The following is a 27527-nucleotide window of genomic DNA, read 5'->3' on the forward strand; positions in this document are numbered from 1 at the left end:
TGTGTTTTCATATCTCTCTGGAGAGTTGGTCAAATTTAACCACTGACATACTGAGCCAATGTTAAAATGGCACACATCAGTGCTCGATGTCAGACACAGACATACTACCTCAACTCAGACATGCTAAACCAGAAAATAACAAAGTTATTTTAGGTAAACATTCTCTAATCGTTAAGAACATTCCGCACAGCTTTGCTGAGTATATTTGTGGACAATGTCACAGTTGTGTTCCAATGGCTCCTCCAAGGTTTCCTGCTGTGTCAAAACAGAACAAACATTAGTAAACAAAATCTGAAGTGCCCACACTAATGCAGCAGCCCTGCTTTCAGCCACACAGACCCACACTGAGGAGGAACCACTGGGGGATGCATCATGGCACTAAAACACGAATAAGAACATTTGAGTTAAGCTCTAGAAGCTCTGGGACACCACAACAAACCGTTCTGTGAAGGAAATCAAACAGTGTTGTTTAAAGGGACAGCTTCAGGGTCGTTTTCTGACTGGATCCCTGGTTGACAGAACTCCCATCCCCTCTCTCTGACTGTGTTAACCTTTCAAGCCGTCTGGAGACCCAGCACAGCCTCTGGCTCTCTCTTTCTCTCACACACACACACTCACACACCTGCGCAGTTTATCAACGACCGCAGCAGGGGTCTCTCACGTGCAAGAGTATACACACACAAAAACAGAAAATGCACAAACACAAAGAGAGACACAGTAAAAGAGAAACACACAAATTGCATGAACAGACTGGCGCATCATGGGAAAAGGTTAGAACGACCCAGATCCATCTAAAATGATCAACCTTTTTCCAGTTACAAGTTACTCTGTTCCACCATAACCCCTTCACCCCTTACACCCAACCATCCCAACATGACCTCATATCTCTCCCCCTCTGACCCTCACCCCTTAACATTTCCTCCCCTCTTTTCTCCTGTACCCTCACCCTTTTCCCCACCACCATCACTCCTACATCTCTCTCGCTCCCCCCCCCCATCTCTCTCACCCCTGCGCCTGACCGCCCTGCTGGAGACGTTACCATGGCAGCACATGGAAGCAGAAGGTTTTTTGTTTCCACTCATTCCCCACAGAGTAGTGTGGAATAACACCATGCTCCTTCGATTCCACCTCTTTCTCTGTCTGTCTCTTGGTCTCTTCCTCCCCCTTTTTTTCAACCACAGACTGTCTCTCTGACAGTCAGTAAGCGGGTTGGTCTGTGGATCGGGTTGGTAGGTCAATAATTCTGAGTGTCTGTCTATTTATCCGTATGAATATGTATCTGTATGCTGTACTTGTTCCGGGAGTACAACGGCACTTAGGAATGCTTGGCTGGACCTGATGTTAGTTTCCTCCAGGATCACAATGACTCGTATTGAGAGACTTGTTGCTCTTGTTGGTTAGTTGTAACGGTTTCAAATTCTTGTACTCGCTGTGAAATATTTTACTGTTGATTGTTTTTTCTACAGGTACACTCTTGCACTCTTGTGGGGAGTTTAATGTTGTTCAATTGTAACTTGTTTAACTGCATGCTCTTATGATTCTTCCCTTTGGCACTTATTTGGTTTTCCACCATGTATGTTTCATGTTTTGGCTGCTCGCAATGTTTGGGGCTATCTCGTTGTTATGATCAGTGATCTATGCTCTTTTGTAAAGCTTTCTCTTGGAAGTCGCTTTGGATAAAAGCGTCTGCTAAATGCTTAAATGTAAATGTATATGTTTCAAACATTGTCTGTCTTTTTCTACATGCATAAATTGTTTCTTTCTCTAAAACCCATTCCCATGCTTTTAGCCCTCTGAGGATATCATTAAGCAGCACTCTGTGTTTGTAAATGGAAGCCAGGCCACGGTCGAACATTCAAGGTCATAGAGAGAGGTCAGACAATCCCATGACTCCCTTCTTGTCAACTTCCTGTCCTCATCCCGACAAGCTGTTAGGACACACACACACATGTACTTACTGTATACGAAGACATGAAATGTAGTTTTGTACACGTCTAGAGTGAAAGAAACACATTCATGCTGGCTTGCACCAGCATGAATCTGCCGAGACCTTCCAAACAACAAGTTTTATGATGAAACAGGCAGCACAGGAAGCTGTTGAACATGGTGTCTGTGCTCCCACCATAAACCCTCTCTCGTGTCGCTCTGCCATAACACAGCCCCTGGAGCTGTGGACAGGGTGAACCATGAGGACTTCCAGGCAGGGTCCGTGCGTCACTCTAACCCTGACGGGGGGTGCTTGTTTCGGGTGGAGAGACGATCTTTTACACAGCTCAGTGCCCACGACTACACGCCTCGACAATGTCCACAGTGCACGGCAGCTTCGCCTCATTGGCTTATACTGTATTACGATGATGGAGAGATAGATACAGTAGGTTTTTCAGACGTGTTCGCGAGGACTTCCGCATCTTCACACATCAGCAGCTCAAGCCTCAGCACAGGAGGACCCTGGAGGGGAAGTTGGCCTTCGTTAAACGATGCCAAGACGAAAATAGAAGTTCTCAAACCTCAACAAAGTACTACTGAGCCGTATGGTGTGTGTGTGTGTGTGCTTGGAGAGTGTGCATGTATATACAGTATGTTTAAGTATGTGTGCCTTTTAGTGCTGTGAGTATGGTTTATAGGCATTGGAGATATTTTTAGTCCTAACATTAAGCAGACAGTCTTCTTATATTTGGGTCCAACTTCATCACAGAAAGCCAGCAGCACTCAGGAAAGCGTAAACAGGATCAAAACCCTGGCACATCACCAGAGGGGGGGGACCTGTGCCTTTCTGCACCACTCAATTTCTACATGAGCTCATGTGAGGGACCCCCACACTATTAAATGCCTCCCATCACAAACAGAAAGACCTCTCTAACCAGGTCATATGCAAATCATCACAAAATTGTCATTTCATGGCTGTTAAAGAAATAGGATAATATCAATTTTAACATTACAATATCTCCACCATCCCTCTCCTGGGTGCTATATGTTCTGTGCCTTATGACACAGAAATAGTCAGTTTCTGTTCATAGAAATGTCTCTATTGTTCACTACTGTCTAGCTGTGGACATAATTCATGAAATGTAGCCATGTGAGATGTTGCTCTCCCTATGAGGTGAACTTAAGTAAGTTGTAAGTAAGAAGTGGGAGGTCAGATGGCTGAGCAGTTAGGGAATCAGGCTATTAATCAGAAGGTTGCCAGTTAGATTCCCGGCCATGCCAAATGATGTTGTGTCTGTGAGCAAGGCACTTCACCCTACTTGACTCGGGGGGAATGTCCCTGTACTTACTGTAAGTCGTCCTGGATAAGAGCGTCTGCTAAATGACTAAATGTAAATATAAGTAGAAGTTGTAAAGCTTCCACTAAGCATCCATCTAACACACCAATACACGGGAAAAAAGAAAGACAACATTCATCACTTAATTAGTCTCCAGAGGCAGGCGGTTCCACCTATTCAACTCTGCTAGACCATCGTCTGACAAATAGGCTTATGGTTGCTAGAGAGTGGAATGCCCTCTGGATACAAAACTTACTATAGTAAATTTTCCAATTTGTAGCTCCACCTGTTTACTTATGATTTGTTGGGAAATTTGTTGGGTCTCCTGACCTGAATAATAAATGATTCCCTTTTGAAACCTGTATGCTCTTCCCAGATCCTCCTCCAAAACTAGCAGAAGGTTTGAGACAAGGCCTTATCCAGCAGCCTCGCAACAACAGCGTCTGATCATGGACAATCGCAACCCGATATGTGGAACACACATCCTCCATTATTGAGAATGTGAACATGTTGTGGATGGGAATAGAGTGGTACGAAATAGCACACCATAGATATGTAATTATGCTTCATCTATGCTGATGCTTATACCGAAAGGAATTTGGGTGGGGGAGGGGGTACGGTACTCAAGTTGCCATGTTTGATTACACATGCAAATTAGTTATATTAGAACATAGTATGTTGTGTGAATTAAAGTCACATTTAACATAATTCATACAGTAGAGCAATTCCATATCCATATCTAATTAAATATGATGTCTCTCAAGTCTAGTGATGGGCTGTCAACACCTCCTTCAAATATATTGTTTCTTTCAGGTGTAGTGCTTCCACCAGTGTCGGTGTGTGTGTGTGTGTGTGTGTGGGGTAGATTGCGGTTGGATAAGGTGAGAGAGTGTGACGGGTGCTGGTGGGGGTGGGGAAGGGGGCACTCCATAACCTCGAAGGAGGTAAATCTTATCCCCAAGACACACCCACGGAACCATCCCCTGGGAGCCATCGCTATGGCAACAGAGCCTAGAGATCCAGTCGCTTGGCCAGAACCGGGGAGAAAGGGGGGGGGGGGGGGATAACTGATAGTATGTAGGCTCCCCCTTCTCCCTCACACCTCACCCACTTCCTCCCCCCAGGGACCCCTTGCCCTTCATACTAGGCCAACACACAGAAGACTAGGCTTCAATAGCCAAACAGCATCCAAGGAAAATCAATCGACCAACTGTGCATGGAATGGATTCTTTTCGTCGATACAGCCCTTATCATGGCTAAACGCTGAGGTTTAGCTGCTACTGACAGGGTCCCTTCAACCAGCCTTATCCAGTCCAGAAACAGGCCTTCCTCTGCTTCCTCTCATGAGCATGAGGTGAGATGACGCAGAGGTACGTACACTGCTAAGGAAAGAAATAAGACACCACTCATTTCGGTATCTGTTGAATTCCAATACAGGCACAACTCATTTTACTTAATGACTTACTGGATTAGCTGATCACCTGTACCAAACCTTATGTGATAAGGAAAAGTCATTAAAAAACACTGCTGTGGTTAGGCACGTACACAGATAGACCCCTGGTGGTTCCCGACCACCTGTCCTTTTGGCCCCTGACTAGGTAAGTGCTAGCAAACTCAAGTTTCAGTCTGGTGATGTCAGGCTAGATAAGTGCCCTTTTGCAATATATTTCTTTCCTCTGGAATGTGATTGAGAGGAACATGGATGGTCACAGGCCATCAAGCAAAGCCGAGCTGCTTCAATCCTTGCGCCAAGAGTGGCAGTCACCCAATATCAATGTGAAAGACTGATCGAGAGCATGCCAGAAGACACATGAAAGTTGTGATTGAAATCATGGATATTCCACCAAATATTGTTTTCTGTCTGAACTCATCATAAGTAAAACACTTGCACTGTGGTGTTTCTAAATTAATTTGAACTTTTGTTTGCATTCTTCGAGATCTGAAAACACCTCTTGAAAACTATTTTTTGTTATTTTGACTAGTTACCATTTTCTGCAAATAAATGGCAATAAATGACAATATTTTATAAGGAATTTGGGAGAAATATTTGTTGTTTATAGAATAAAAGAAGCATTTTCATTGTACCCAAACATACCTAGAAAAACGTAAAACCAGAGAAACTGATAATTTTGCAGTGGTCTCTGAATTTTTCCCAGAGCTGTAGTATACAGTATATCCGTATGTTTGTGTACATGTTTGAGTATGTGTTGTATGCATAAAGTACCCCTTACCAGTCACAATACTATTTTAATCAAAAGAGCTTCATTCCAGAGTGTGCACCTTCTGTATGTCCTATATATCATCCTGTAAACACTGTGCAGTGTAGATCTTCAGTAATTCCTATCCAACCCCACGGGTCAAGTCTGAACTCATTTCCTCTCTGTTCTGTAAACACACATCCTTCACCGTCGCACACTGTCTAACAGCACACTGTCTAATAACACACTAGTTCTCACTGGCTCTATGTGTGTGTGCATGTATATTTAGGCTCTGCTCTTCATCTCCCCCGATGTCTCTCTTCTTCCACAGTGTAAAAAGTACAATTGCGGACAGCCCTTTTTCTCACCAAATGGAACGCCACTGTCCTTTATGGTCTGAGACACAGCCACACTCTATCGTAATGAAAAACCGAGATGGTATGCTGCATAGCAATGCTGGTGAACGTCTGAAGAAGCACTCAACCAGAGTGGCATGAAAATGTGTTGTGTTTCACCTTCACTCCGGAATAATAATCAGTGTGTCTCACGCTCCCAATGTTGCAACGACAGTGGGAGATTCCTTGCCACTTTCTGGAAACCCCAGTCACCCACTGGGGGATGATTCACAGGCCACATCCTGTTTGACTCTCCTCCTAGGCTAGCTTAAGCTGTGTAGTGTGCGTGTGTGTGTGTCGACTTACTTTTAACAGTGGCTGTCCTGGTGCAGTTATAGAGGATGGCCAGCTCTCCGAACACCTTCCCTGGTCCCATGGTGCACAGCTTCAGACTCTCCTTTGTTACTTCCACCTTACCGTCTGAAAACACACACAAGCACACCCAATTCAAACATCTCGTCACATTATTTTGGTCGGGTCTACCGGCCGTAGCATTCGCGCCGTAGCAATCGCGCCGCAGCGAGCTCTTCGCTTTCTCGTCAGGAGCTGTGCTGCTTTTCGAAAGACATCTGATGCAACACCTCAAACAGAAGCGGATCTAGCTTAGTGCTTAAAAGGGATTATTGTTTGCATTAAACATGGAGAATTCATTTGCTGCTTTCTGCTGTTTATAAACCCTGCATGCTCATTATCATGAGGAACATCATTAACTGTGCAGCCCTATGGAACATGACAAGTTCCTGCTGAGTCTGAGCACATTTGTTAATGGCGGTTTAAGCCTCTCAACCTTTAATGATGAATTCAACTGTTCAAACTCATCTTCTGTTCAAAAATGAAGAGTGAAAACTGTAATCCTGAGTCACAGATTTTGTCATGAGCCCTTGTCTCTCTGTGTGATTAGGCGGCTGGCATGGTTGGCTGTGATTGGAGGGTCTTTGTTCCTGTGATTGGGGAAGGCAGCAGTCATTGTGTATGGATGAGCCTCATCACCAAAACATTCACACCAGAAAACCCAGGCAGACTAACCACAATAGATGTCTGATTTGGAGTTCCAGAAAAAGACAGATCGAATAGCGAGTCCATGGTATATGATTTAAGGAACTGGAGTAAAAGATAAGAGCAGAGGGGCTGCATTTTTGAAGGAGCTTCATAAGTCTTCTACAGGTCTCAGAGAAAAACCATTGTTTAAGGGGGTGATGATGATGTGACACTATCAGGCACACAGTCTGCATTGCACAACAGCTAACCCATATTAGGCCAAGTTTTAGGCCTCTTTCTAATCTCCAAGATATTATTGAGGTGAGCCTAGAAAATTCAACATGACCTCCATAACTCTGGAGTGAAAGCAGGGGGATATCCTCCAAACAGACTTCATAGCTGGGCCCCAGCCCTGGGACCACCTTACCACTGTTTGCACTGCCTTCACTCAATAGGTTCCAACCCTCGCATAAACCTGCCTGCTCTCTTCCAGCAGTGACGGCTGGAGATGAAAGGATAAACCAGTGTTCCGTCATAAAAAGGAACTTTTCACCTCATCAACAGTGTTGAGGTTTGTTCCACTTCGACGGTCTCCTTTGCCGGTCAGACCATGAATGGAAGTCAGTCAGTCTGTTGAAATCACCTTCAACACCAACTGAACCTATTAATCCTGTTATGGTGCATTGGGTCCAGACATACACAGGACTCATTACATCCTAGTCAGAAACAGGCCAAATTATTGTCAGTGCTAGATTGGAGGGAACAGAAAAAAGACACTATGACGAAGAGAGGTTTCTGGATTCTGGCCAGAGAAATTTCAGTTGAGTCTCTCTTCCCATTGGTTGACTGAGATGGCTGATGGAGAGGAAGGTGTTTCGAGGCGACTGAGGAAGAACACGTCCGTTTGTTATGGCAGAGATGTGAAGAGACTTCTATGAACTGACAATCTGACACCTGTACGGAAATGGTTCTAGAACTAGTCACTAGTGAAGAAGGGAATTAGATACCGCTAATAGGAACTGAGTTGTAGAAGAGAAGTCAGGCAGTTTGCCATGTTTTGCAGGAAGTCTGAGCAGCCAGTTAGCTCCAACATGACAGTGGGGTCTATGTACATACTGTAGGTGAGCTCGCGACAGGACAGGAAGAATCCAATAGCGGGTTTACATTTACATTTAGTCATTTAGCAGACGCTCTTATCCAGAGCGACTTACAGTAAGTACAGGGACATTCCCCCGAGGCAAGTAGGGTGAAGTGCCTTGCCCAAGGACACAACGTAATTTTGGCATGGCCGGGAATCGAACTGATTCAGATTACTAGCCCGACTCCCTAACCGCTCAGCCACCTGACGCCTGACGGGTTTATGGTCTGTTTCTGGACAGTCACTCTGGTCACGTGGGCAGAGAGTTGTGTGTTTAGTATTTGACAGACTAGAGACGTGCTTGGTGCGAGAGCTGGAGATTAGAATGCCGTGATAATGCCAGACTTTGTTGGTTTTACTCAAGCACAGAGCACACAACACACCTTTGTCTAATTTCTCAGGCTGCTCAAGGGGTGTTTACTTAAAGAGTCCAAACACACACACACACAGACAGACAGACACACACAGACGCACACCTCCTGACATCATCATTTCCAGAAGTTTGCGTAGTTGTGCTCTGTCCGACTTTCCTGACAGAGCCAAATAAGAGATGAGCCGAGGGTTTGTGGAGGGGAGAATTACTTCATCCTATTCAAATGCCAGCTGACAGGAGTGAATAAACCCCATAGTTCTGTCTGACCACAGGACATTTGAATCTCTGTATGACCAGCATTTGCCCATACAACCTCACCCAGTGACTCACCTGCCGCATCTCATTAGGTCATAAAACAGGGTATCCACAGAGAAAATGCAAAGCGCCCTCAAAGACTTAATATCTCCAGTGTTAACGCCAGTCTCACCTCTGTTGCACACATTGTTCCCCTGTCCTCCCTCCTTTGGTGATCATTGTCATTTGAATGTATGTTCAGGGTTAGTTCAGGGGCGAAGTTGATGTGTCTTGAGAAGGAAGTGAAGTTGGCTGGCAAGCAGTCTGGCTGCTTTCCAAACCCAAAGTATTAATCTTCCTCTGTCCTTTGTGGGTCACCCTTGAGTTGTGGTGCATGTGACATTGGAGGGGCTCCTTCTGGTATGGAGAAAGTTATGGGGTGTCTGCTATCTTGTTCTGACCAGTAACAATCCTGTTGGTGAGTACAGGTGGAAGAAAAACGGACACGTCTTTCAGTCAGCTTGGCTTTCTTCAAATGGTAAGGACTGGACTATACACAATGAGCTATAGTTATGGTTAAGTACAGGTCAAGCACAGATATCTACAGTATATTGCACTGGTCAAAACCAGCTGAGATAGATAAGGCACTAAAGGAAGAGCATTGGTGGATGTTTGTATAAAGATTATTACTTACTTGCTTATTTGAAATGTCATGCAAAGTTTTAAATTACCATAACTGAATTTGTAAAAGAACAGTCCTTTAATTTCCTGCCTCCACGTATCTCATGTTGAGGTTATTATGTCTCTAAATAAGGCTGTGTTTCAGAGGTCATGCATGAGTTAGAGCGATTATTCCTCTCAGCCTCTTCCTTGTTTTCTAACAACACATTCTGAGGAGACAGAGCAAGACATGGGGGAGGACTGGTCCAGCAGAGTAAAAAACGACCAAAGACCCTTTCCTACTCTCTGGAAGGGGTTTCAACCCAAAACACTCATCACAAATCAGATTACTATACAGTCAACTTCAACCTTTTCCATTAGGAATGTGCAGAAATATCTGACTTTAAATCAGTGTTTGAAGGCCACTGGACCCCTCTTATTGGATCAAGTTAAAGGAAGGTTCATAGCCTCTGAGGCTTATAAATGGGGGACTTGGAGATGGGAGAGATGGGGTTGCCCCGAGACATTGTCCTGTGATCAGCTGGTATAATTCCCCCTTAATGCCTGGTGGTTAGGCCTGAGAGATGGCTGATCCTGAATCTGTGACTGAGTAGGAATCATATTAAGTCTTTAATAGGTCTTTTGGAGGACAGCCCCAAAGGAAGCTGGCCTCAGTCTGACCACCCAAGGGAGATAGGGTAAGCTTTAGGGATAGCAACGCTTTGAAAGGGACAGCTGTGTTCTGAGCAGATTTCTAAAAAGAACATTGTTCACTTTCCCAGGTTTAAAAAAAAGCAAACACGCATTGTGTTTGAGTTGTTGTATTTTCCAAAGGAAACCGTTCCAATCAGCCTATCACCTTCATTGTCATCAACATGATTGCATGCTACAGTAATGACACAAAATGAGCATCATTTTATTACATTAACTCGTTTCATTCAGATGTTGTAATTCATCTGTTTCTACGCTGCTGCTGTGGACTTCTGTACAAAGAAGGGCAGAGGAAAACACTGCCATCTGAAATCCTAACTGGTTTCCTTGGTTCTCAAGTTTGCTTATGGATGGGTCAGATTGTTGTCATTACCAGTTCTATTTACTGACCCGTCAAATTAATTTATTAATTCCTCCTGATCACTTCTGTAACATCTATGAAAACAACAATGCGTGTTTGTTATACCACAGGATTTCAGCACCAGACTCAAACACAAGTCATGCCTCTCTTCGGATCCCATTAAGGGAAAGAAACCCTCTACGAAGAGAGAGATATAAAGGAGTGATGGAGAGAATGAGAGAGAGAAAGAGAGAGAGATAGGGACAAACTTTATGTGACAAGAGTGTGGATGTTCTTTGCACATCAAGCCACAGGAAGCAAAGACACTTCAGATCTTTGAATGCAACGATCTGTCTGTCAGGGCCACACAAACAACAAAGTTGGGCAACTGCTCGATCAGTGATCAGGGACAAGAAGAGCTAATCAAAAGCTGGTTCGATACCTTGAGTGACTTGCACTGGAATACCTAAGCTTGACCTTGTGTTTTACCCCTAGTCTACACGTGTCAATTACCTATTTATATAAGGCAGTAGTATCATAAAAATAACTGATTTAGGATGCAATACTGCTCTGATTTACACTACGATACTATCTTCCGGGCAATCTCCTCTCTCACCCCCATAGTCATTACAGTAATAAGCACTGCAGCTCCATCACTGCCACATCCTGGTCATCAAAGCCACATTACAACTCCTGGGTTGACAGGCTGATTGAAGAGAGGGAAGGGGGGGGGGTGCAAAGTAAATGCCGACTTGTTCAGCATTCCAAGCCAGACTGTTAGTGTGTCGCAATTAGCATTAGCCTTGATGCGGTGTTGTTATTTATTCAGACTGGGCCTAATTAGCACAGCACCAGGATGTTAGCGTGCAGATTAAAGTGACATTTAAAGTCCAGTACAGCGGCTGTCTCATTTCCTGAGTGGCCTGGCTAAAACATCGCTGGGGGTCCTTCACAGTAGGATTAGAATCCCTGTCTGTCATGTCATTATGGAAGAGGGGTCTCTTATACACTCACTCTCACACACACACACACACACATAAAAACACAGACACATTCAAACACAAACATGCTCCTATACTCTCTCATTTGCTCCCAGATATAACTACATTCACCCACTCAGTCTCTGAAACACACACACATACATTGTAAAATTGTATTATATCTAACAAAGACGGGTTGATAGGGGTTGGATTATACTGGTTTCACACACAACTAGCAAACACAAGCAATCACACCCTTGCCATAGGAAGGCTTAGTAGGGGCATTTTCTATGGTGGGGAACGTAATATTGTGCCACATCATAGTTGGAGATAAGAGAAGGGTTTCTAAGGTGATCCTTCATTATAGGCTGGTCTTCAATCTAATATAAGATCAAAGACAGGAGTTGTATCACCAGCATCCTGAGATTCCCATATGCCCTGTCTAGACTCCTGGAGATAAGTCCATCTGTACTCAAGGGAAGTCTTGGGAGAGAAAAAACTGAGATAAAATGAACAGGCCTGGCCTTTTTCTTGGTTATTGTCTTAAAATAAGTTTTGAGCTTCAAGTCTCTCAAAAAGTGCAATTTATGTTAAACTAACAGCAAAGAGCTTTATTACTAAACATGTCCACATCGTAATAACTGCAGCTTGCTCTACATAGACAACAGTGTTTTTCAGCTATGATTTACAGTGTGTGAGTCAGTAGTGTTTATGTGTATGTACTGTATAAGTGTGTAGGTGTGTGTGTGTGTGTGTGTGTGTGTGTGTGTGTGTGTGTGTGACTTCCAATTCTTGTGTACAGAACTGGCGCACTTTCCTGTGGGAGTGGGATTTGTCCATCCCTGAGGTAGAGCATATTATTAGTTATCTATCTTGTATTCCCACATTGCACCTCAGCAAACAGAAAGGGAAGAAGCATGTATCCAGACAGGGCAGACATTCACAAACACACACAAATATATCTATACATTCATAGCCGACTGTATACATTTACATTTACATTTATTCATTTAGCAGACGCTTTTATCCAAAGCGACTTCCAAGACAGAGCTTTACAAAGTGCATAGGTCACTGATCATAACAACAAGATAGCCAAAAAACATCGCGAGTAGCCAAAACATGAAGGACACATTGTGAACAACCAAAGTAAGTGCCAAAGGGAAGAACCATAAGAGCATGTAGTTAAACAAGTTACAATTAAACAACATGAACCGCTATAAGTGCAAGTGTACCTGTGGAAAAAAAAGCAAGCAACATTAATAAAAACAATACATCACAGCGAGAACAAAAATTTCAATCAGTTACCACTAACCACAAGAGCAACAAGTCTCTAAGCAAGAGTCATTGTGATCCTTGAGGAAACTAACATCGGGTCAAGCGAACCATTCCTAAGTACCGTTGTACTCCCGGAACAAGTGCGTCTTGAGCCTTTTCTTGAAGGTGGAGAGACAGTCAGTATCTCTGATGGAGGTGGGGAGTTGATTCCACCACTGGGGGGCCAGACAGGAGAAGAGCTTGTGTTGGGACCGGGCGGTCTTGAGCAGTGGGACCACCAGGCGGTTGTCTGAAGAAGACCGTAGGTGACGGGTGGGGGTGTAAGGCTGCAGGAGAGACTTGATGTAGACGGGTGCAGTCCCGTTCACTGCTCGGAAGGTCAATACCAGGGTCTTGAATCTGATACGGGCCATGATAGGTAGCCAGTAGAGAGAGAGATGAGGAGCGGGGTAACATGGGAGCATCTGGGTAGATTGTAGACCAGGCGGGCCGCTGCGTTCTGAATCCTCTGAAGAGGGCGGGTTGCACATGCTGGGAGACCAGCGAGCAGCGAGTTGCAATAGTCCAACTTGGAGAGGACAAGTGCTTGGACTAGCAGCTGGGTGGAGTGCTCAGACAGGTATCTCCTGATCTTCCGGATGTTGTAGAGGGTGAATCTACACGACCGGGAGACCGCAGCAATGTGGGCCGTGAGGGAGAGCTTGTCGTACATGGTAACCCCAAGGTTCCTGGCAGAGGATGAAGAGGTCACCGTCGCAGATCCCAGGGTGATTGAGAGATCATGGGAGATGGAGGGTTTAGCCGGGATGATGAGAAGTTCTGTTTTGGCGAGGTTCAGCTGGAGGTGGTGCTCGTTCATTCAAGCGGAGATGTCTGTGAGGCAGGCCTCAATCCTAGCTGAGATCCCCGGATCGGTCGGGGGGGAACGACAGGTACAGCTGCGTGTCGTCAGCGTAGCAGTGGTAGGAGAAGCCATGGGAGGTGATGATTGGTCCAAGTGAGGTGGTGTACAGAGAGAAGAGGAGGGGTCCAGAAACATACAGTACATATGTTACATATATCTACTGTATATATGTACACACACACTACCTCAAACATAGAAGTAACAAGTAGACAAGACCTTGACACGTGTTTGTTCAAACAACCTCGCACATTTTGCACAACAAGACATAACCAATCAGACACACCCAGTCACAGACAGTCATAGACACACATGTCCCTCGACCAACTCATTCCCAGCTGAGAAGCTCCCAGTACCAGGTGAATTCAAATGAATCACTGTAATATAGGACCTGTGATCCTTCACAATGACTCATTCATTCCCCTGTAAGACATTTTCACATAATCCCTTGGACTGGAAATAGTAATCAATATTCACTCCTGGGCTGAATAAAAACTCAGTCCTCTATATACTCATCACTGGTAGAGAAAGGAGGGAGCTAAATAAGATAGAGAAGACAGAAAGGAAAAATAATCAAATTATTCTCCATCCTACGTTCACCACCCGTTTACACATAAATGACACAAAAGCTCTAATGGCCTCTAAGCTCGACTGTCAAGCCGTATAAGGGAGTGCATGTGTGCTACCTAAAAATCAATACAAATTCTCTGAAAGTTATATATGGAGGGTGCTATATTAGCTGTTCTCTGCTAACTGTTTCTTTTCTTATCACACTTTAACAGAAAAAACATGCCGTTTTAAACTTGCCAGGGATGCCTTTACTATTTTTGCATACTGCACACACCATTCTGAGGTGTAAATTTGAAATCAAATGAGTCAGAAATGGAATGGAATACATTTTCCGCTTTCCCTCTCTCTTTTTCTTTCCCTCCTATCTGCTGTTCACACCTCCAGATTACAGATTACAGGCCCGACCAAGGTGCAGGAGAGACACACAGATGAGTGCCTGCTCAAACACACACACGCACACACCGTTCACAAATCGAAAGGAAAAACAACATTGTGTAAGTAAGTAAGTAAGTAAGACTTTATTTATATAGCACATTTCATACAAGAATTGTAGCTCAAGGTGCTTTGCATAAAATCAATAAAAACAATAATACAAGTGATAAACAATTCAAACAAAAATAAAAATCCCAATAAGATCTCTGTTCAAGAGAGAAAACAACTTTAAAAGTAGGAAAACCCTTTTGAGATAAAATTACTTAAATGCTTCGGTAAATGTGCGGTTAGCCCTCTAAGCCTGGTTCTCCTTCTCGTTCCAGTAAGAGTTGTAAGGGCTCCTCAACCTGAACAGCCATTTCAATGGCTCCTCTGACTCTCCAGTGTACAAACACACTTAACCTAGTCCAAGCTGTTGTCAGATGGTGGATAGTCTACGAGAAAAAAAAGCAAATCTTAGTCCACTTTTTTGGTTGTAGGGATGATTGATGAATCTGTATTCCCTGGAGCAAGCATAACATAACCTTGATAGCAAAATCCAAACCACACTACCTTAGATTTCCATTTATTTGGTTGCCAAGCAACCCAAAGTCACAGGTGGCTGAGTGTGGGTTGGGGGGCGGAATTGGCAATAGATACATTAATTCAATCGAGGCATAATAACTGTTTTTAATCTGGAGTATTGTTCAAAAGCAAACAGCTTCATGTAGAATACATTACTAGCTGTGTCCACTCGGCTTCCATCCCTTCCTGCTCAGCACATTGGTGAAGTCCCCAAACCTGTCACTGATACAGCCATCTGATCTGGGTTAACTGAAGATTTCTCAGCCTCACTTTACTGTCCAGGGAGCGATGAGCCCACCTCTGAGAGCATACCAATCACCTCCACCCAGGCAGCGCACAGGAGATGAGACACTCCTCCCCTGGCCAGGGGTTTGTGGACCTCTCAGCTCTCAGCCTCAGGTGCTGCTTGGTGTCCCTGATCAATGATCTGAAGATGTCCCAGGAGCCTGCGGCAACCCACAGCTGCTCCGTGATTGGTTGGAGGTAAATCTGGTACAATTTTAGATACAGTCCTCCAGAATGACAGAAATGACCTTCAGTTACGCTCTGTTTGTATCAGTTAGTATCTTAGGGGCTTGAAGATTCCCTAAACTGCAATTGAGTTTATTCGGATGGAGGTGCTCTAATACAAGGGGTGACAAAGGATTGTCTATGACAATAATGTGACATATAGTACACACTGGCTGGGTCAAGGTCAATGAACAAATTGATATGAACGTACTGTGTGATATCAATAAAAGGATCAGCAATTACAAATTAGAAAAAAATTGCACAATATAGACAAATGTATTGCGACCCATTACACCTACAGGAACTTTTATGACATCCCATTCTAAATCCAAAGGCAATAATATGGATGTGCCCCCCTCATGTGGCTATGATTATGCTCCTATGCGAAAAGCGAGGTCCACACAGAAACATTTTGTTGAGTTTGCTTCGAAAAAACTTGACTGGCCAGCATAGATCCCTGACCTAAACACCATCAAACACATTTGGGATCAATTCTAAAGCCATTTGAAAGCCAGGTGTAATCACCCAGCAGCAGTGGCCAAACTCCCTAATGCTCTTGTAGCTGCATGGGCACTTACTCCCACAGACACACTCCAAAATCTTGTGGACAGCCTTCCCAGAAGAGAGGCAGCTGTTAGCGGATACCTTTGCAGGATACATATGATCACACCTCCCCACTCCAAACATTCTTCAGGTTCAAAATTTTGTCTAATCCTGAAATAAGGACCACACACTAATATGTGAGTGAGTATAATGTTTCCAATTGAACATGATAAAACATCAAGACTTAAAGAAGCAGTGTTTCAAATCCCTTGCACACGGCAGTGGATTCACAAAAGAATGAGTCGGGATTGAACATTGCCTAGAGAGTGAGATGTAGCCGGTACAAACATTTGGAGCAATGTAAGTCAACAGGGAACAACACACCCCGAGGCTTCTCAGGGGGTGTTCAACAATGTTTACCCCAGACCTCTTAGACGTGGTGTCACTGTGGCTCAGCACTCAGTCTGGGAAACATCCAGTGATCCCTGGTCACCTGGAGGGATCTTGGCTGTTTAAACCTCCAGAGAGGAAAGTGGAAGTGAAAAAATATAGCGCCTCGCAGCCAGAGTGTTGCACACCACTGTGACTTTCACGGCCCGCGTGACGGTAGGACGAGACGTCTGGGCATCTCACTGAACTATTCCCGTCTCAGCAGCCTCCAGAAACACCTTTCCAGCGCACACCTGTCTGCTATCTGACAGGTATGTCCTTGTTTAATGAGTTTTGGGTGCAATTAAGTTCGCTGTTGAACGGTGGAGAAATAAGGGAAGTTGTAAAGTGTTGGAAGCACTTGATAATAATTGGATTTGATTATCCCTGCTATTATCTCCTTTAAACACCTAAAAGATTGTTCACTGACTATACTCCCAATCAGAAGCACTGATCATCCCCTGGGAACAGGTGAATTTCCTTGATTCTGCAATTAGTGTTTCGAGGCTGCTTGATACAATGTATTACAACCATTAGCTGACATAAGTAGAGAGACATGTCAGCCATGCACACATACACATATGACAACACACAAAATGAGTGCACAAGTGTGTTCATAATGTGTAGAACACAAGTACAGACACACACACACACACACACAGAGGGTGCACACACTGAGCATAGAAACACATATAAACAGAGGACCCACACACAAAGATAAACTACGGACAGAACACTAGGGCAGTGTGACATACTCTGCAACACCCTGACCGTCCTTCTTAGAAAGGTCACAGGCTCTGGCCTCCTCCCATCCTCCACTAAGAGCCTTAGACCTCTGGGGATGACATACCTAACCTTTATCCTTTTTTACAGTGGAGACTTAAGAGGTAAAAGCAGTTATTAGAAAAAACTGACAAGACGGACATATCCTTTACAACCATCAAGAATTAAAGGACTACTGGCAATGACCAACATATTCTCAATTCAGTTTCATTCAATGAACAAATCTTTCAGCGTTGTATTTGATGCCCTTTCTTCCATAAAACACCTCTTACTATATTACTGTCAGTGAGCAACTCCCACAGCCCCCAAACCTTCCCTCCATTGCCATCTATGCATCATTTTCCTCTAACTGCACTTTAGTGAGAAAGGATTCATCAGAAACTGAGAGAGACCCTTGAGCACCACAGGGTGTCCACTCCATTCAAGCAGATGAAGTAGGACATGGAAAAACACGCGCACACACACATAAATACACACCTCCAAACGTCATTGAAAGTGACACACACTGTCACTTTCACTCTCTCCCACAAATGTGCACATGCAAGGACGCACCGCACAGGGACAACCATTTCGTGAAGGTTTGGGGGTCTAATTGACAAATAACGGTTTCTATGAATCAACCCTGACCATGTTTATTCGCAGCACACAGCAAAGCTAATTATTTTGATCTTACTCCCCCAAAACATACACAGACAGAAACAAACAACCCTACATATATTAGCCTTTGCGAAACTGTCCATCAAATATGATGGAGCATTGCAGGGACCCCCCCCCTCGCAAACGCAATCCCACCGAAATGTCACCGGCTCCTCCGTCTCCCATCTTTCTCACGCAGCGAGCGTGGGAGCCCAGCCAGTAGGAGGCGCAAGCACCAGAGGGGAGGGAGGTGGAGCTGGGGAGGAGAGAGGGAGCTCTTCCAGGGAGCAGAGCCTCTCGGAACAGATGGACAAGGGTAAGGACAGAACTCTTCTCGGCTGATGCTGGCTGCTACAGTAAGGAGGTGTCTTCACAAGCCCAGAGTTGAAAGCCCTGAACACACTGTGCTATCCTGAGACCTGAGTTCCCGGACGTCTGCTGGACAAGAATAGACTACCGCCGTTCCCTGAGGCTGAGAGTAGCCCGGGCCGATCAATAATCATGTTTATTATGGGAATTAAAAAAGTGAGTTGGTATTATGTGAGCCGCTCTGAAGAGCAGACAGAATGCCATTCTCGCCTCAGAAATTCCAAATGCCCAGTCCTGATTCAGTAACACACTACAGAACCTATAATTAAAATCAGTGGCTTGAACAGAACCACTGGCCTTCTGGTGATGTCAATCAATATGATTGAAGGTGGTCTCACACAAACACAATTAACTTCAAATGCCACTGATCGCATATCTACCTCCAGCATGGAAACGACTTCAACACTGATTACACACATTCTCATACACACACAATTTTTATTGGGTACTATACTAAAGACCTTGAAATGTCATTTTTCATCGTTCTATGGTAGTAAAAGTAATGCCTTTGAACTGCCTAAAAAAATCCTGCAGGGTCAAAATAGCAGGTGCTAAGGAAAGCAAATGCTCTGAGAAAGTTTTATTTGAGAATAGTTTGACTGGGTTTAACTACTGTCAATGTTTACAAAGAGTCTGACGGAGAGAGTCAAGCTGCTGCACGTCTTATACAATCAAGTAAATATTGTGGGAAAATAGAGTGTGCGCTGCACACTGACAATGAGATGTGTTACCTTCCATGACATAGACCAGCGAGCCCACATCTCCCTCCTTGATGATGCAGCTGTCCTTGCCATAATCCACAGGGTACATACAGTCCACTATCTCCTGGATCTGAGACATCTCCAGGTTCTTCATGAAGTCATTGTCCAAGATGGCCTCCTTGATCAGGTCCTTGGACCTGGGAGAACAAACAGAGAAAGAGAGTGCTCAAACAACAGTCGAGAAAGGTATACTTTGATGGAAAAGCTTCAAAAAGATCAATGCCTGAACTGAAGTAGGTACAGAAATGTTGTGGGCTTCACACGCAATGTACAGTCGAACACTCACAAACATCTACAGAACATATTCAGCTTCCTTTGTACCATATCCGTCTAAGTCCTTTGACATACATTTGTAAGCCAAATCGGAAAGATTGATTAAAATAGGACTGTGGGCTTTCAACAAAAATATTTTTCCTTTGTTACCGTTTCAAGGTGAAACTTTCTATTTGGCTTGCGTCAACCTTATTTCTCGCTCTTTAAAAGAGACATTTATACTGTTTCATAGGCCTATCTTTCTGTCTCTTCAGTGCCTGGGCTTGCCAGATGGGTGCCATACAGCTAACCACGACACATCTCTGAACGAGGCTAATAACATGTAACGGGGTTAACCCAACAAGGGGACCTTGTCTTCAAAGAGGAGCTTTAATGTTGCAAATCATAGAAAAGGCAGAGGAAACGCTTTCTACCCCTCAAAGGATCCTGGGAATAGAACTCACAAAAGGGGCCGGCAGTTTGAAGCGTTGGCCAGGCTTTTAAAGTCCCGCCCCCTTCTCGCTCTGTGGAAAACCTAGCTCCGGCCCCTTCGTCCCCCTCTCCCTTTTTAGGGGCGACCACACACACAGGAGAGAGGACAACCGAACTGCTAGCTAGGCTAATCTACCCATTTCAGACTGCTTTGATGTGGGACGAGAGGACAAAAATCTAAATAGAAACGAGTCATTGAAATACGGCCCCTCTAGCGTGACAACTGTTATCCACCAAACAATCACAGATATGTACACAGGAGGCATCCAACCGTAGCATGTTGTGACTGACTGTACATCTTGCAATTTGTTATATAAACTGGAGAAGCATTCTTTCAAAGTAATGGTGTTCTTTCAGGATTTATCTCCAGCCCTGCCCTAAATATTAGTCCACACTTGAAACAGGAAGGCACGGTAAGCAGAGGTGCCCTCCCAGAAGCATAACTCTCCCAAGTTCCCCATACTGCATTCCTTATGAAGCTTCCCTCCTTAACCCCAGCCTGTCACAGATTTACACCCAGCAGAGTGAGGGTCCACGGGGATCCCCTGAATGGAGCCTCTGGTGACCAGATAGCTCCTCGATTCCCCTGCACTGAAGCCAAACAAGCCGTATGCAGGCCTCCTCGTCTTCTTTTCGTGAGACCAGATACATTTGCGTGATCCACCAGTAAGGTTTGGGAACTGAACAAGGTCTGCCTTCCTTAAAAGGAGAAACTATGCTCTTTTAGAAGCAAAAAAAAAACAAAAGGAAAGGCTGAGAGGGGCAGCTACTGAGAGAAAGAGAGCAAGTGAGAAAGAGTGTGTGAGAGAGAGAGAGAGAGAGAGAGAGAGAGAGAGAGAGAGAGAGAGAGAGAGAGAGAGAGAGACAGAGAGAGAGAGAGAGAGAGAGAGAGAGAGAGAGAGAGAGAGAGAGAGAGAGAGAGAGAGAGAGATTCTAGTGAACATGTAAACAATTACTTTGCACTTTTTACATTCCACTATAACCTACACTGGTAGACCAGATAACAGACCCATCCTGTTTTAAAATCAGGGACCTGAAAAAGTAGAGGGAAAAAAACAAACATGTTCAATATAATCGTAGCATTAATAAGGACTACAAGTGGTCCAAACCAATTATAATTTTCTCCCCAGGTGCACAAAACTCATGTTGACATCAAATTCTGTTTTTTTCGAGGTTGTCTGTACCCATTTCAAATTTCATTTAATTTCTCCTTAATGTCTCTATTCAGTGGGAATCCACACAGATGCACAGGTCCAGCCTGGAGAGAGAAATACCTTACTGGTTGACTAGCTGACTGTCTGAATCCAGATTGTGTCCTTATCTGAAATCACATGGGGGATACCAGCTGACCATGTCTACCAGTGCATTTTACCTCGGCACAGAAAAGTCTGGCAAGTGAATTAGAATTGCTTTCCATGTATGGCAGAGGAACGCGAGAGGTAGAACCAAGATTAATAGCTTCAAACAACAAACCCCTTCTTGTTGACTGTTCTTCAACGAAAGCCCTCAAATCATTTTTGCAGACCAGCGGGATAAAACCACTCTTATCTGGACCTGCATAGGCACAGCTGGGTTCACAGCAGAGGCCATTATACTTCCTTTATTTCTATCTTGTTTGATGTGTCATGTAGCACACTATTTTCAGCGTGTGAGAGTGAGGGGCAGCACATATACAGTGAAAAACTCAAACTAAAGGACGGATATTCCAATTTTGGAAATGCTTTTTGTGTGAATGGAATGTTACAAATTCAGAATTTGGGAAAATCTGCATTGATTCTGCAATAATTGAACTGTTTTGAAGAACTAAATGTGGAGGGTCAGTCAAATCAACTGGGAGGTGACTACACAACACATTTTGACAAGTGAAAGAGGACAATTCAGACTGATTGTGTGTGTACGTGTGTGCGTGTAGGTGTGTGTGTGTACGTGTGTGTCTGCGAGAGAGGGATAAAGAGGAGGATAGAGAGAAAGAATTAGAGAGTGTGGCAAAAGAGGGGGGGTGAGAGAGTGGGGGGTGAGAGAGTAGGGGTTGGAGAGAGATAGTGAGAGAACGAGAGATTACGTAAGAGACTAATCGAAACAGAATGTAAGCATGCCATGCAGCCTGGCACCCTATTTTATCAGCATTTTGATTAAAACAAGCATCCATTCTCCTGCAGTATATTTTCATCTCATCTTAACTGAGCTCTGACTAAGAAGATGTGATGCATCATGTCTCACAAGTGTTGTTGAATGCCACTGAACTGAGACATCTCTCACCCTGCTTGGTGACAGAATGCAGAGGAATACACCCAGGAGAGGTTTAGCCTTCCTAAACTTAAACTCACATCTGCCACTGTTTCCTAATCTTACAACAGGCAATTTCACCTTGTGCCAGTGTGTGTGTGTGTGTGTGTGTGTGTGTGTGTGTGTGTGTGTGTGTGTGTGTGTGTGTGTGTGTGTGTGTGTGTGTGTGTGTGTGTGTGTATGTGTGTGCGTGCGTGCGCGTGTGTGTGTGTCTGTATGTATGTGTTTAGAGAGAGTATGTATTTACAACATTTTGTTTTTAAAAAGGGTACGCCTAATAAGTAAAATGCATAGGATGTACATCGCATGCAGTCAGATCTATAATTTATATACTGACACCACATGTGTCATATTTAATGCACAGCAAACGTCCATAAACAGTGGAAGGAAGGGTTGTCTACAATAGCAAATGAAAATAATCCTAAAACTTCATGTGAGCTGTACACCTACTGTGGGCTTTTGGGGTAGAACGGCAGAGTTACATGACTAAGCTCTTGGATGTCGAATACGGTCGGTTCGGCAGAAATAGCCTGTCTTTTAGTCCGTTGCTGCTCGTGCAGTTCGGTCTGTTTGTGGACTTGTTGGGTTGCAGGTTTTATAACCGAACGGTATTTATCCAGTTCGTTCTGTAGTTTCTGTATTAGCTCATCCTTCTGGTCGAGTTCCAGCTCCAACTCGTCTATGAGCGCGTCTCGCTGCCGCAACTCTTCGATCTTCTCCTGCAGCGCATATTGGAGGTCGCGCAAGGTACCCATCTTCATCTGCACTACGCTAAGAAACTTTATCAAAAGCTTTCCGGTTGATACTTTACTGTGTCTCTCCTCTACCTTTGGAAATTAAAACTTTATCCCGCATCAACAGCTTCAAAAGGCACTCCCTCCTTGAATGGTAGACGGCTTTCCGTTAACGACGGGTGTTCAAAATCTCATTGAGTGGGAGCAGACTGCCAAGGCGATTCCCAAAAGCACACTAGACAGAAAATGTAAAGTTTTCCCTCAGCAGAGTGGACAGTCCTCCCCAAGTGCGTCAGGCTGCGACCCGAGAGAGCACAAGGCGAGAAGGGCGCCTACAGGAATCCAAGGCACAATGCAGTCTGTGCGCGTGAAACAAGTGCTCTGTCATTCGATCCCCGAAGTCTCTCAACTCAGAGAGCATGGCAAACTGTCTTTCAACAATAATAACCCAAATAGGTTTTGAATGATATTGATTTGGTTAATACACAAGGTAGGCTTATGGGAAGCTAAGGGATTACATTTTTAATGCGCTCTAAATATAGTAACTTTATTCATGGTCTGCTTATCCCGTTTCCTGTCCTGTTTTGTAAAGAAAAAAGTGGAGGCCAAATAAGGCACACAAACAGCAATTCCATTCAGAAAACTAGTAGCATGTGACAGGATCATGTCAGTATAACCCCACCTGCAATACTTCCAAGAACATGATCTCCACCCGATGATACCTAACCTACAATTCTGCTGAAGTTGATAACCAATCCGTCTAATCACATCCTGAGTGAACAACAATGACCTATGAGTAGGCTTGTGTAGTCCATCCAGATGACTAGCCTATGAGAAGTTCATATACCAGGGCCCAAGAACAAAGAAAGTACTATAGAAAATCAAAAACAAACTCTGGATGAAAACACAGATCAAGAATAATAATGATAATGATCGATCCCTTCAGTGAAGGTGGAAATTCCACTGGTGAGGTAACCCTAATCTGCATTCCTGGTGTAATAGATTTCCTTAGCTCTAAGCACTACTGGCGCTATAATTTATTCCAACCTCCCACCTGAGACCCATTGAACTACATTAGACCTCTCATTCATTGCTAAAGGTCTAATCTTACAGACATTACATTTTAAAATCCAGTAGTAAAACCTGTGGATAGAGAGGTTAGGATATGATTACCTTTTTGCATTTGTTATACCAATCAAAAGGATGTGTTGTTTGAGGTTTTAAAGTCAGTGAAGATAATCACAGTGTTCAAAGGGAAACAAGTGGTTATATATCTATACGAGCTGACAAGCTTATAACTTTTTCTCCTTGTTCATGTCTAGGATGCAGGGTTACAATGTGTACATTGTAAGTGTACAATGTGAGGTTTGTTAAGAAGCTCTGATCTAGTTATAGCATGGTCAGGTAGTAGCCCCTGGGAATGGCCTCATGACTGGAGAACAGATCATAGCTGCCCCCTAGTGGTGGTTAGCAAACAATGTGGTGAGACGGAGATAGTGGAATGGTGGAAAGTCGTGATCAAGTCACATTTATCTTTAGCACAGAGTTGTGGTGCAGATTCTGTAATAATGTCCTCAACGTTTTCATCAATGTCGAAACTTTGGAGTACCTCCACTTTTAAAGAGGATTTAAGTAGTGTTACTAATCATTGCAGAACCACTGGCAAGGGGATTGTGACCAAAATATTATTGTGAGTCTGTAATGGGATCTACAGTAAAAAGAAATATTCAAGTAAATATCAAACAAATCAATTTAGTTCAAAAGATGTACTAAATAGTTTGATACAGGAAGAATGTGGATCACTGATGCAAAATAATTCAGAGTCAGATTCAAACTTATAAGTATAAACTTAAAGAGGACCTCCAGGGTTTACAATCAGTCCAAACAACTCACCTGTAAAGAATTGTATACAACTTCTCAGCATGACAAATGAAATACACCTGCTGAACACAAATAATCAAGTCCACCCATTGACCAGCACCTCATGTCAAGGACAACAGACCAGGTTTCAACATGGAATCCATTTGCTTTGTGATAAACAGGGAGTGCTTTGTTCACTCATGTTAAATTCCCAATTCAAGATAACTTTATTTCTCTCCTCCCTGTCAGTCTTCTCAAACTCCCTTTTCTCCTAATCTATCCATAATTCTCCTCATCCTCCTCTCTATATTCCCTCAACTCATCAATGGGCCCTCCCATTGCCCTTCAAAGCACCTTTGTGTCAGAGACACAGGCTTTAAATTTCACCTAGCTAAACTTCCAACTCAGCCCTTTCCTATGCAGATCGATGGAAACAGGATCCATTGCCCCATGCTGCTGTAACCTGATGAGCGGGAGCTGTTGACTGGTGCTTGGTTCTGACTCTAATGGGGGTCACACTGTCTCTGACCCCTGCCCATCCTGCGAGGCTGACTGTCAGGTGGAAAGCGGCGAACCTGTTAGATAACCAGTGCTGGGAACACACTCAATAAGCAGCAAGGAGGGAAGAAAGCTGTAGTCTAATCAACCGCCTGTGTCTTTGGAACACGGCAACCTCCTGTTCCAATCAGAATCAGTAGGACAATTGTTCACCATTTATGTTTTGTTTTACTGACTTTTCATGACCAAGCTAACCAAGCTTTGATGTCTACCTGTGGATGCACTAAGAGTCACTCATCCTCTCCAAATTCCTAAATGATTGACACGTGTCAGTTGCACTGTCATATAGAAAGTTGTATGTAAGAATCCAGTACAATTTCGTCTGGGTCTACAACCATGGCCTAGAGTCTGTCTAGCTTGAGGTTTCATTCATACAAATAGAGCTAGATGGACTGACACAGAGAAATTGTCTAGTCACGAATTAATGAATGTTAATACAATTTGGGTTGTAATTTATGTCCATGTGCATTAGGTAAGTTATTTTTCCTAATTCGTTTTTGATTAGAGAGAGGGGAAGGGGGGACAGAGTGTGTGTCAAATCAATGAGGTGCTAAAAGGAGGTAGAATACAATACAATTGATGTACAACAGTAACGATATCCTACATGGCAATTTAGGAATACTACTTTTATATCGAGCTTTTTGTAAAGCTTTTTGGACGAATACGAGTGTATTAGTCTGCTATAGTATTTCAACATCCAGAGATTCACCGAATGAGCTAAAATTGCCTCATCTATTGATTAATGCATTTCTTGCCATTCCCTAACTTTGCCCTAACCATTTATTAGGCGCACTTTTCTGGGATAGCTCTAGAAAAACTGTGGACAATAAGAAAGCTCCGCAGCTTCAAAAGCGCGGCGCAAGGTGATAAAGGTAGCATATGGTCAAACAAAGCGTTTTCTAATGGAGTATTAAATATCCTCAGACGTGCACTTCAAGAGCTCAGTGTTCAGCTACTAAAAGCCAATAATGCATCGTACTTCCTCCACTCCCCGTCCTATGGGACTCCAATGATGGATCGGATCAATTATAATCCCTCTCTGAAGCTTGCCCTGGAGCAGCGTCATCCCATCGGCCCTGAGAATGGGAGCGTTACCCCATTCATGCTCTTAACAGCATCCCTTTCTCCTTAAAGCGTGACTTGTGTGGTCATAGACGAATTGTTGACTGCCAGGTCAACATTCTCTCACTATTTCTACAAAGTAAACAAACCACACACCTTACTCAAAAGACATGGCCATATTCTTAATGTCCTAATTCCGCAAGGCGTAGCCTAATTCATGAGCGTACTTCACTGAACATCAACCACATTCAACGGATGAGTCTCAATATGTTTTTACTTTCTTACCAGTCAGACTTGGCATATTTTCTAAAAGCTTGTCTTGACAGATCTTGGTACGTTTGAGGCTCTGCAGAGATGCCTTGAGCCCTCCTGGTCCTCGGTCCTATAATTTGGGCGCTGGGCAAAACAGACTGACATTTGTGTAGTTTCCTTTTCAATTCTTGAATCTCATCCTCCCTATCAGCCAGCCGCCTCTCCAAGTCTCGTATCCTTTCCTCCTTCAGAATTAGAATCTTGGCAAAGTCCTCCTCCAGGTCACTCATGTTGAAATTGCGTAAAACTTCACTGCTATTCCCAATTGTTACGATAACTCCTATCACCTACGAGCGAACAAGTTGTAATCTGGCAAATACCTTTCTGCGAAAAAATACTGTTACTCCGAAACGCAACTGTAGAGCCCGATAAAATCCACGTGTTTAATTTTGTAGGAGAAAACAGGACAGGAAAGCGGGATTTAACACCGGGGAGCGGACCGATTGATGGACCGCTCTGCACTACAGTCCGCCGATCCTCGAGGGAACTACTGATGATCCTTCATTGAGAAACCAATTAGAGCAGCTCTTTCTCTTTGAGGACGCAGACCGCCATACCGGACAGAAAACTCGTCCTCCGGAGCAGATTGTGGATCGCTGGACGCCCTAACAATTATGCCACACCATTACTTTTTTCTTTACGTTGACAAATTCTCACTGTCTTCAAAAACAACCCTTCAATGAGCAAACGAATGCTACGTGAGTTCTGCTGACGCACAACAGTGAAACTTGATCTGGCATTGGGTATGATTCATTATACTAGACAGGACGGTTGGTTCGGGCATCCCCAAAGCACTCAATTTCATCATCAGACATAAAAACGGCAAAGTCCCTCGCATGCATGCTTACTATTTAGACAAAATAATGAAATGGTACAAATGCATTGTAAAATTAAAAAAAGTATACTTTCATGAAAAAACGCACTCATC

At 43.8% G+C, this 27527-nt stretch overlaps 1 protein-coding gene across 2 annotated transcripts in view; it reads right to left on the bottom strand.

The window, feature by feature from the left end:
- The window catches only part of LOC136943259 (cGMP-dependent protein kinase 1-like), a 53137-nt gene extending 26101 nt beyond the window's left edge, over positions 1-27036 (bottom strand). The window contains exons 1-3 of one of the 2 annotated variants that reach the window (XM_067236520.1): positions 26573-27036; positions 19014-19180; positions 6163-6276 (exon numbers count right to left, since the gene is read on the bottom strand). In XM_067236520.1, coding sequence (XP_067092621.1) covers positions 6163-6276; positions 19014-19180; positions 26573-26829 — 538 coding nt within the window. In that variant the 5' untranslated portion in view covers positions 26830-27036. Of the gene's footprint in view, positions 1-6162; positions 6277-19013; positions 19181-22523; positions 22890-26572 lie in introns of those variants that run through there. The other variant, XM_067236519.1, reaches the window with a different exon arrangement.
- Positions 27037-27527: the final 491 nt, after the last annotated feature.

This window comes from Osmerus mordax, chromosome 5 (assembly GCF_038355195.1).
Source record: "Osmerus mordax isolate fOsmMor3 chromosome 5, fOsmMor3.pri, whole genome shotgun sequence".
Classification (NCBI taxonomy): Eukaryota; Metazoa; Chordata; class Actinopteri; order Osmeriformes; family Osmeridae; genus Osmerus; species Osmerus mordax.